Source organism: Rousettus aegyptiacus, unplaced genomic scaffold (assembly GCF_014176215.1).
Source record: "Rousettus aegyptiacus isolate mRouAeg1 unplaced genomic scaffold, mRouAeg1.p scaffold_m13_p_10, whole genome shotgun sequence".
Taxonomy (NCBI): domain Eukaryota; kingdom Metazoa; phylum Chordata; class Mammalia; order Chiroptera; family Pteropodidae; genus Rousettus; species Rousettus aegyptiacus.
Genome location: NW_023416285.1, coordinates 24,759,829 through 24,771,559, shown reverse-complemented (window position 1 = coordinate 24,771,559; position 11,731 = coordinate 24,759,829). Strand labels below are relative to the sequence as shown.

General features: G+C 37.5%; 1 protein-coding gene across 3 annotated transcripts; it reads left to right on the top strand.

Annotated features, from left to right (window-relative positions):
- Positions 1–2,653: 2,653 nt before the first annotated feature.
- On the top strand, positions 2,654–10,930 carry GAR1 (GAR1 ribonucleoprotein). 3 transcript variants are annotated; one of them, XM_016140831.2, is made up of 7 exons: positions 2,654–2,802; positions 3,323–3,530; positions 5,012–5,166; positions 5,633–5,692; positions 8,512–8,650; positions 10,167–10,241; positions 10,625–10,930. In XM_016140831.2, the coding sequence occupies exons 2-7, from the start codon at positions 3,335–3,337 to the stop codon at positions 10,636–10,638; spliced, it is 639 nt and encodes a 212-aa protein (XP_015996317.2). In that variant the 5' UTR covers positions 2,654–2,802; positions 3,323–3,334; the 3' UTR covers positions 10,639–10,930. The 3 variants fall into 3 exon arrangements, with proteins under 3 accessions (XP_015996317.2, XP_015996318.2, XP_036083515.1); XM_016140832.2 differs by lacking the exon at positions 2,654–2,802 and adding an exon at positions 2,924–2,964; XM_036227622.1 differs by lacking the exon at positions 2,654–2,802 and adding an exon at positions 3,039–3,113.
- The last annotated feature ends 801 nt before the right edge of the window (positions 10,931–11,731 follow it).

The window sequence follows — 11,731 nt, the reverse complement described above, 5'->3', positions numbered from 1 at the left end:
AAAAGCCCAATAGTTGGTAAGAACCTCACAATTCTAACATGTACATTTATAGAAAGTAAAATGCTAGGATAATACATAATGTAAGAAACTAAAAATTTATCACTCACGAAGTTTAATAAATTGATGTAGTTGATGATGATATGTCATATGATGCTGGAGAGATTTCATGTCATAAACCAAAAAACAACTTTTTATACACACTAGCAAATCAACAGATTTCAATAACAAAAGTCAAATGGTAACATTTGTAAGATATGTAAATTTTGGTGAGGAAAAACTCTGTGAGTTGATGATTATGAATATAAGATGAAATTTGTCCTTCTACAGGTTCTGGATTTCTGTGAAAGAGTAATCTTTCATTCATAGGAAAATAATAAATATTTTCCTGTACTTTTCAACTTCTTGTGTAAGCTTCTTATCTAATGAGCATTAAGAACAAAAACAAATTACCTCATTTTGGTGAAAATGAAATCTGCTATGCCAATCTCAAGATCAACTCAGAGTTGAGAATATACATGGCAAAAGACAAACAAGGATTTCATACTAAATAGGTAAATTTTATTTTTGTTTTGAAAATAACATTTTGTGCATATATAGGCCTATAGAGATTAATGCTCACTAAATTCAATTTGCTAATCTTTACTAAATTAAAGGGGAAATTGAAGTTTCTTCGTTCACTTAATTTGCGTCAGAACCGACATCCTTTGTGAGGAGGGGAAAACTATAGAGTAGGCTAATAAGCTGAACAAAAATAAACATAGATTCACAGAGAAACATCATCCTCTACTCAAAACAGAACTGGGTTGCATGGCAATGTGAACCACTGAACTATATGCTTAAAAATGATTAATATGGTAAAGTTTATGTTAGGTGTATTTAACAGTTAAAAAAAAGTACTGACAATTATTATTGGGTCATTATGTCTATAACTTGCTGATCATGTTTATATATAGATAGATATAGATTGATGCAGGGGTTTCTGAAACATGAAAATTATTTCAAGGGCTCCTCGAGGGTAAAAAGAGAAAAAGGATGTTCTAGTGGATGGAAAATAGAGCTCCTCCAAGCATGAAATGTTCAATAATGGCAGAGAAAAAGAAGCAAGGCAATGATGACGGCTTGATGCAGCAGAAAGAAGCTGTAGTACAGCACAGGAGAGAAATAAAATTAATTATATAGAAGGCCCAATCATTGGACAGATTTTACTTTAGATTTATTGCTAAAGGAAGCAGGGAGCTTTTTGGGGTCTTGGGATGGCTATGGTATGAGGAAGCTATTTGAGTAAGGTATGTCATCCCATGCAGTACAGATGGGAGGAAGAAAAGTCAAGCCTGGAAGTATTTATTTTGAGACAACGAAGATGCTCAGAATGTGAGAGGTAATTGTAGTTCATTGTTATTATTTCCGTACTTTTAATACTTGTAGATTATATTGGGTGACTTAGGGTGGGATAATACAAGAAAGTGTGATAGTGACAAAAGGAGTACTGTAATAACAATACCAAGCTACCTTAGAAAGAATAGAAGTTGATAGCTTTGGATAAAAGAGACTGTAAAGGCTGGGACGAGTATGGTGATAACGATGATAGAGATGGAATGCTCACAGATCTGAGTCCAAAGACTCCAAAATCAAGCGTATGATGCTACCATGAGGACAGAGAACTGGAATGATGAACACTTTGGAAAGAGGAAGTGGAGGGGGCAGAAAAGGACTGAGGGTTGTTGAGAATCCAGAGTTCTAGATTGTCCCTCTAAGTAGCTGGAGAAATTACTTTACCTCTTTGAGTGTCAGTTCTTTACATGTAAAATAGAGTGGGACCAGGTAATCTTTTTTTTATTTTAAATAAATTTATTTAAATTAGTTTCAAGTACACGGTACATTGGTTAGGACCACGTAATCTTTAAGGTCCCATGAAACTTCAATGGTTTCATCACACTGAGTTGTAGATAATGGTAGAACTTCGAATGGAGAAACACTGAATAGAAATGTTAAATAACACAAACAGAGCAGGTACCAACCCCCAGGCTCTTTCAGAGGCAGTCGACTGTCAAATGTCAAGGTAAGGTCTCAGAAGATTCCGGTGTAAAAGAGACCAACCAAATTTAATAAGAGGTCATTAGCATTCTTTAAAGTTAGAAGGGGAGAGAGGCTTGTAGTAAAGACGGTGTACGGCCTGGTGGTGTGCAAAACGTACTTGACAAATGGATAAAATATTCGGTATAGAAGATAAAAATATACTTTGGTTATCAGATAAGTTTTTTAAAAAGTACACACGCGCGTTTTTTTTTTTCTTCCTTTAACGACTGAAACCATAGGACAAAAGGCCGAGCACAGTTCAGCCCATAATCGTGCGTACTCCCAAAGATATAGAAGGAAAAAGCGACTCGAAAGACGCAGACAAGCCCTCCCAGAGTGCCGACGCGACTAGATACACCTCTGGATAAGGGCACGGTGCAAAGCATCTCGGATATGTGGGCTGGAACTGGCAACCACATGATTAGCGACGGGATCATCTCGCAGCCGGAAAAGCAAGGACGCAGGCCAGTCAGCATCCACTAGGCACCTGCAGGGCTGCTAGGAGAAGGGCGGGGCCTCTCACCCCAGACGTTTCCTAGGGCAACACCACGGCGGCACTTCCGGCAACGTTGAGACGCAGCGGACGCCGCTATTATACGTCACTTCCTCGGCTCGTGGGTAGGTGAGTTGACCTGTCGTAAACCAGTGGTTCAAGCTGTCTGTTATTGCTCCTGCTCCAGCGCTAAAGGCTGATTTGGAAAGGTGACAGCGTCGTTAGTTCCGCAGGTAACTGTTATTTATGATTTTTTTTGGTAAACTAGTTATGCGAATTTTTGGTCTTTTTCTTTTTTTCATTTTGTGCTGATACGGTGGCCGAAGAGGCTAGTGTGCAGCGGAAGTACCGGGCGGGTGGGTGTGCGCACCGAGGCAGAGGTGCACGTGGCGCGGGTGAGTGGCGGGAGGGAGCGGGAGGATCCCAGAATGATGGACGCGGAGCCCAGCTGTGCGAAGGACAGAGCGGGGGAAGGAGGGAACAGCGGTGTGGAGACCTTGTTCCCTACTGGGAGTGGAAGCACCACCTAGGGGCGACGAGGCTGGTGAGGGTCTGTTGACGCTCACAGAACGATGGGGCGGGGACACTCGTCACCCTTCGGGTTCATCACTGGTGGCTTGACCGTGGGTTACGTGGCAGGGTTGCTATTATTATTACTGTCCCCTTTTATGATGTTCTGACCGAGGCTCAGAGGGTTAGGAGGTATACCCAAAGGCCACAGTGACCAAAGTCACGCACTGTTTTTCTCACCAGGTAGGAGCGAACATGTCTTTTCGCGGCGGAGGTCGTGGAGGCTTTAGTCGAGGTGGCGGCTTCAATCGCGGCGGCAGCAACAACCACTTCCGAGGTGGAGGCGGCGGTAATTTCAGAGGCGGCGGCGGCAGAGGAGGATTCGGACGAGGGGGCGGCCGCGGAGGCTTTAATAAATGCCAAGACCAAGGACCTCCAGAACATGTGGTTTGTATGTCGGCTTCAAAGCTTAGCCTGCTTGGGGACGGGGAGTACAGTGAGGTGCATAGGTGGGGGTGTGGTTTTGTGTTACTAGTACGTTTAACTGGGAGTCAGATGCTGTAAAATAGATCCAGCAACTCACCTGTGGAGGTAGCTGCTTGGTTGGGGCGTCAAGTCTGTGATGCTGTAAACCGACTTATACTGTAGAATGTAAGGGGGAGATTAAGAAAGCCGGAGGACCCTCAGAATACATCATATAGGTGTAACTGAGCTTGAGCTGAAAGGAAGATAGTAAATAGATAATATTGTGAGCTTACCCCAGTTATCCCCATTTTGCAGATTAAAAAACCAATTCAGAGTTGTTTCTTTGCTAGAGTCATAGTTAGGAATAAGTAGTCAATAAAGGATATATTTGTGATACAAAGCAAGTTTTCTGACTCCAAAAACAGGGCTTTCAATTACTAATATGAGAAGTGAGGAAAAATATTTTGCTTGGAAGGGAGGCAAACTAAAGAGAGGAAGTCAAGAAAAAGATCTAATCAGAGCCATTTTGGAGTTTTTGGAGTAATTATCAGTGAGGCGAGATGGAAGCCATAGAAAATGAGACAGATTTAACAGTAGAAGCCTGCATCAAAGAGAAGAAAAGACGAATCAGTTCGATATAAAGAATAGGTTGGATCAGTATGCAAGATGGTTTGGAGAAGGTAATGGCTAGAGCCAAGGTCCTAGCTAACAAGCTTTGCAACAGTCTATGCATGGAGAGTATGGTGGAAGTGAGAAGAAAAAGGAAGGGTTAGATGGGAGAGAGATTTCAATGGCAACAAACTCACTAGAACTTGGCTAATACTGGGAATTATTAAAAGGTTCCAAGTTTTGAATCTGGGTGATAAGGATGAAGAGTTGGTTTTGCAGTTATGTGATGAGTATTTTGAGGCGATGGTCAATTAGAAATAAAGGTAATTATTTAGAGATTACAGACTTCCCTGAAAAAGATTGAAGAGTCATTGATGAAGAGGTGGGAGTGGAAAAGAATAAAAGAGGAGGAAAAAAAGACGAGATTAAGGAAGACTCATTTTACAGTTAGTGATTGGGGAGGAGGAATAGACAGTAAAATACAACATAGTGTTTAATCAAATATTATGATAATAAAATAACTTATAGGTTGAGTGGTCTCAATGTGCCAGGCACTTTTCTAAGCACTTGAAGTTTATTATTGCATTTAATCCTCACAATACTATATGTTAGGTGCCAGAACTGTTATTAGCCCTATGTCAAAGATGAGGACACTGAAGCAGAGAGATGAGACCCTTACCTTAGGTCACATGCTACATTATCGTTGGAGTTGGTGTAGCAACCCAGGAGGGCCTTTCTGCCTCAGAGAAGAACAGATATGGAGAAATCCCAAGTAGCCAAGAAGAAAGCTTCTGGAAGAGGTTGGTTAATATTATTTGAAATTGTTATATGTTTTAATGTTTTCTTGCCCTATTTCAGTGTTAGGAGAATTCCTGCATCCCTGTGAAGATGACATAGTTTGTAAATGTACCACAGATGAAAATAAAGTGCCTTATTTCAATGCTCCAGTTTATTTAGAAAACAAAGAACAAATTGGAAAAGTGGATGAAATATTTGGACAACTTAGAGATTTTGTATCCTTTTCAATTGGAAGACCTAGTGATTTTATCAGAAGGTTACTATTTGCCTTTTCTGGAGTTAAGTATTGATTAAACTTATTGCTTCATTAAATTGGGCCGAGTATTGCTAACATTGGACCATAAAGGAGAATAAAGAGAGGAGGATGTATTTCCATATGTATCTCTTTGATGTATTTCCATATGTATCAAAGAGATACATATGGAAATATGTATCTCAGGAAGGTTGTAAAATTGATTGCCGCACATGCTGCAGGATTGAGGTACTTTGCTTTGGATGTGATGGTGCCACTGGCATGGTATGATGGAATTGGAAGTTTTAAAATTCATTTTCTTTTTAAACTCATTTCTTTCTTTTCCTAAACATTTCTGTTTATCCTAGCCTTGTTTGTAAAATTACACATGAATTGAGAAGGTTACCTTCTTTGATCTTAACTGTTTTTTTCCTTAATAAAATTAATAGTATTTTTCAGTTAAATTGTCAGAAAACATGAAGGCATCTTCCTTTAAAAAACTACAGAAGGTGAGTCAAGCTTATGATTCCTAGGATCCTTGGTTTTATAAGTGAATGACCTACCTCAGGGCAGTCCTCCTTAAGGTGCTTGAGACTCCCTCAATATATCACCAGTAAAACTCTTAAATTGAGATATTCTATACTTAAGACATCATACTTATCTTCAGGAGTCATTTATTTAATACAGGCTTTCAGAAAGCAGCCCTTGCTCTAATATGAATCTGTCACTGCTAGGGTATGTTTTATGGTTTATGTAAAACTTTTGTATTGAAAAGCCTTGTATAACTAAACATTCTAAGTAAAATGTTAAGCTATAAAGCTTACATGAGAAAAGTTTGATATTAAATAGTATTGAAAATGTTTCAATAATGTTATGATAGATGCTGTGAAAGAAATATAGGTAGCTATGAGCATGTTAGTAGCAGAACCAAATTTAGTGTATCAGTTATTGGAGGAAGTGAGCTTGAAGCTGAGACCTGAAAATTGACTAGCAGTTATTCCCAAACCTGCCTGCACAACAGCATTATCTAGGGGAGCTTTTAAGAAGATGTATTTCTGGGTCCCACTCCTAGACAGTTGACCCAGTAGGTCTTAGGTAGGGACCAAGATTCAATTTTAAAAAGGAAAGCTTCTGGATGACTTTGATATATTTAGGCTAGCGCTTGGGAACCACCGTTAGTCAAAGAGGAGGAGGAAGAAGTGCAAAACAACGTGCGCCAGTCTCTGAGACGGTAAGCCACTTGAAGAGTCCGAAAAAAGGTGGAGGTATAACTTGGACGTAGAACATTTGGGATGAGTGGGAAAGTTGTAAATTAAGACGAGATGTCGGCAGGGGCTAGATTACTTCAGGCCTTTAGGTCATGGAAGAGTTTAGACTTCAGTTTTAGTTTTAAGTATTAGAATGAATATGGTTAAATTTATACTCAAAAAGAACACTGGAAAAATAAAGAGCACCCCAGGAAGGTGTCAGTACTGTAAGTGGAAGGGCCAGGTGGGAGGCTGCTGTAGTCATCCTGGAAAAGATATTTTGGAATAGGGCAGTGATAGTAGAAGTAGAAAAAAATTGGATGGATTTATGAGAGAGATAGGAAGTAGAATTGATAGGTCTTGGAAATTGATAAGCTGTTGAGGTTAAAGTAAAAAATAACACCATCTTTCAGATGTCTGATTTCATCATCTTTGTGAATGGCGTCACCCTTCACTGAAATGGGTAACACTGAAGGAGAAGGGAATCGGGGTAGGAGAATGAGTTCAATTTTGGATATAATGAGTTTGAATCACTTCTAAGATACATAGGCACTCAAAGGAAGAGTGGACTAGAGATAGAATTGGGAAGTCAACATTATACAGATAGTATATGATAGAGCCTAGAAAGAAAGAATGAGGAGAAGAGCTTTAGGCACCTCCTAAATACATCTGTTAGTGGAGACTGGGAAGTAACTGCCAATAAAGGGAAAGACAAACCAGGAATGTTTCATAAAAGTGCCATCACAAAAATCAAGAGAACAGACTGTGTCTACGAGGAAGTACTCAACTATGGCAACATGCTGTTGCAGTGTTTACTGGATTTAGCGACATGGAGGTCAGCTAGTCATGGAGCCAGTGGTGTGGTGGGCCCAGAACCCAGCTTGGACTGGGAGATCAGATAGGAGCAATGCCTCAGACGGCACCTGGCCGAAGAAACCCTGACAAGTACTCCCTGGGAAATTGCACTGTTTCTTTTGGTTGAGCGTAAGAGCCAGGCTTCTCATTTGGTGACCTGGAAAAAAGAATTTGCCTATAATAGCCTTAAATTTAATCTGAATGCCTGCCTTTTGCCACAATATTATTTATTTGAGGATGTATTTAGAGTTTTTGTTTGTTTTGTTTTGTTTTATCACATGCTAAATTGGTACATTCTCCTTGTTTCTAGATCCACTGTTTAGGTTCAGGCCCTCCTTATCTAGCCCAGGTTATTATGGTAGTCTAGACCAACACTGTGCAGAAGAATTTTCTCTGATGACGGAAATTCTTGCCCAGTATAGTAGCCACTAGCCATTGGTTGCTTTTAAGCACCTGAAACGTGGCTAGTGTGACTCAGGAACTGAATTTTTAATGGTTAATTAATTTAAATCTAAGTAAGCACATGTGGCTAGTGAATGCCATATTGGATAGTGTGGAGCTAGACAATATTTTTGAGAGGATGGGCTTTGAGGAGAAGAATGATAAAGTGATATCTAAAGAGGGATTCAAATGTCTTGTTATAAGTAATACATTATGGTTTTGAAGCCCTCGTGTGTTTTGTGTAAAATCGTGAAATATACCCCATTATATTTCATTATTGTGAGAAATATCCTCTCTAAATATAGAGTGGGTTTAGTTTCTGCAAAACCTTTGACCCTTTATTAAAGTCTTGGAATATTTAGTATATTAGTACTTTATTTGGGATTTTAATGCTAAATTTTTAATAGATTTGTTTTTAATGGCCATTCTGTTGAATGAAAATGTAGTTGATTTTTTGAAGGAATTTTCTATATCTAAGGAGAAACGAGATTGAATTAGTCTTGGTTTCTATTTATGCGTATAATGCTTGTCATGTGCTAAAGTTTAAGTGCTTTATGTACGTTACTCTTTTGATCCTCACAAGGACTATGTAAGGTAGGTACTTTATTATCTTGATTTTACAGATCAGAAAACTAGGGCACAGAGTTCTTGCCCAGGGCCACCTAGTAGAATGTAGTAGGGTTGGGATTTGAACCCATGTAGTTTTGAGCCTGGCTTGTAGGTTCTCAATGATTATACTATACTACTCCCAAGTCAACGGACTAATTGTTTTATTATACTTCCAGTTTTATATAGATCCATATAAGCTGTTGCCACTTCAGAGGTTTTTACCTCGACCTCCAGGTGAAAAGGGACCTCCAAGAGGCGGTGGCAGGGGTGGTCGAGGAGGAGGAAGAGGAGGAGTTGGCAGAGGTGGTAGAGGCGGTAAGTTAAGAAACTTTCTAATGAGATTTCAAAGCTGCAGCCAATTTATATAGTACAATTAAATTTTGTATATAGGCAAACCTCCCTTAGGTTTATTATTATTTTATTTTTAGTAACGCTATTTTTAAATTTTGGCAGATTGCCACAGTAATAATGCTTAGTTTCAGTGACTTATTTAAAAAAGAAAAAAGTAAAGTATAATTTTGAGAGAATTAATTCATCTCTTTGGCTTATTCATGTTTTTTGGGCATTCATAACCGAATTTTAGTTAATATCACTGAGTGTTGATTATATGGTGAGAGCTGGTCAGATAGTCTTTTAATATCCATTTATATTTTTTTAATATTCAGTAAAACCTCGCAAGGTAGGAAATGGAGGCTTACAAAAGTTAATACGCCCTAATCCAAAAATTAGCAGCCCAGAAATAAAATCTGTATCTTCTGATAAGTCAAAGACCACTACCAATAAATTAATTGTTTGAGTTCAGTATTTTGACATATGTGTTTCCCCAAAGCTTTGGTACATTCCTCATTATGGGCAATGAGCTGATGGGCAGGGTTGGGGATGATGTGTGGGCAGATGACCAGATGATGGGCACAGCGAAAGTGGTAAGGAAGAGGAACTGAAAATTGGGATTGGAAAGCTTGTTACTGGATCAGAAGGAGAACCGTTTCTACCTTTGCCTCTCTCAATTTAGTTATTTCACTCTGTTAATGTACTTTTGGGAGTCTTGATAGCTAGAAGATAATCTCAAGAGATCTGAATATCTTTCTTAAATATTTTTGGGAATACCCCTTTGATAATTTGGTGAGGGAGATTCCCTAATTCCTATTCTATATTAGTCTCACATATAACATTAAAAATAATTCACAACCTTAGTCTTTTTTAAAACCTTTATATTTTTATACAGTTTTTTAGAAGTACATATTTGTTTCTATAATTTCTGCTTTTATAATTCATCATTCCTTACAAAGTTAGTACCCAAAATAAGTAAAAATGGAGACTGAAGTAGGAAGCCAACATGTGTTGTATAATAGAAAAATGCTGTAAAAATTTTAAATTTGAAGGCTCATCAACATGTGAGCATCAGTCATGGTCCATATGTAGCTCAGTTAACCTTAAACACTGTGTTTATTGTAACATCCCCAGAGTGAGCCTGCCCGTATCTGCTACCCTTTGTTTTTAGGATGAAAAGCCTTTGATCAATCAAAAAAGTATTTACAATAATCAAAATTAAGATACCCGTAACATTTAACGATAGGGCTATATCGAACTTCAAAGTAACAAGCTTTTCTATGTCATTAAAACAAAATACTTGTTTAAAAAGTTGTAATCTAGGGTTTTTAGCCTGCTATTCAATTGGGAAACTTACTACAGTTTCTCCATTTTTATCTTTTAAAAAATTCTGCAAGATAAAATATGTAAGTCTATATTTATTATTTATAAAAAAAATTGTAGGAATTATGTTTTCATATGATAGGCCAAAGTATTTCATAAATAGTTTCTTGATTTTTAGGTGGTTTTAGAGGTGGAAGAGGAGGTAGAGGTGGCGGCTTCAGAGGAGGAAGAGGAGGAGGAGGTGGTTTCAGAGGTAAGTGTGAAAAGAATCTTTAAATGACTGAATTCTAGAATTGGTATTGTCTACTGTTTTAAAATTTTTATTTAGTTTTATTTCTGTTCACCAGCAGATATAAGGAACACCATAGTGTTCTTTGCTTTAGCCTAATTTTTAGCTTCATTTTATATCACTTTTCCTTGCTTTTCCTTTTGAAGTTTTTCACCTACTTCTAATTTATTTTGCTGTTTTTAAATTTGAAAAATAAAAAGGTGTAATATGAACGAGTTAGATTTGGGAACGTAGGTTTGCTAAACATTGCAAGAACTGATGCTAATTTTACACTTGATATTTAGGTAATAGTACTATTAAAAATTCATTTTTCTATACTCTTAATACTTTCATTTTCTTTTAATCAGGGAGAGGACATTAAGTGTAACAGTTGACAGAAACTTCACCAGTTGGTTTCCGCATTAACCTGCGTGATGTCTGTGGATCAGAAAGCTGTTTCTCGAGCAGGTCTTGAAGAACTGGTCATTCTATGACAGTGCACTAAAATGTCAACAGCATACCAACATGCGTGCAACGGAATAGGCAGTTTTGCCCTAAAAGAGTATGAACAGTGTTTTAATGTTTTGTATAATGCTTGAAGCTGAATGAATGGATAGTTTTCATTTGAAGCATATTTGAATTTTTAAAATAAATTGTTTTATTCCTTTAAGTTATTTAGAGCTGTGTTTATTAAACCAGAGGTATTTTTGAAGTTAAAACCCAGTGGATTTCACATAGAAAAAATGGTTTGTTTACATAAATAACTGCTCTTTAAAATAATTGGCTCGAGGAAAAACACGTCAACATTATACGTAAACTAATACCCCTTTCAAAATGTTTGCCTTTTGTATATGAGAGCATCTCCCTGTATTGTATTTTCCTTTTGTATGTTGGTAAAGTGGTTTCTCTAATTGCAATCAAAATTAATGGATCAGAAACTTTTAGTATTGATTATAAATCAAAGTTAGAATAAAGTTCAAAGTGAGAACTGAAGTTTAGGAAATTTCTGAAGAAACATTTAATTTTTCTCATTCAATATAGATTGAATGTTGAAAGATTCACTGACTGTTCTTATTTTACTTTTAAAGGGACTCTAAAAGTTTGAGATGTAATTCACCATAGGTAAACATTTGATTGCCTGCTACACTTTTGATTCCTGGCTAGAGACATTCCAAACGAAATTGGTTTTGGTCTCTGTTGCTAGTATCAAGAAGTAACCATGATAGCAAGTTAGAATACTGTGATTTCCCCTGCCGATGATTTTTTTTCTCCTTTATTTGTGTGTTTTCTCAGAAGGAATGATGTTGCCGTATTGTTTCTTAAATTTTCTAACCGAATACTTGGTTAACTCTTGAATGCTCGTTTGAGTAGCATATAGTATTGCCTATGCCAATATTGGGAGTTTTACTTATCTTTTTTGATTAATGGAATTGCAGCAGGTTTAGTAAAAATGTAGGCCATAAATAGATATGATG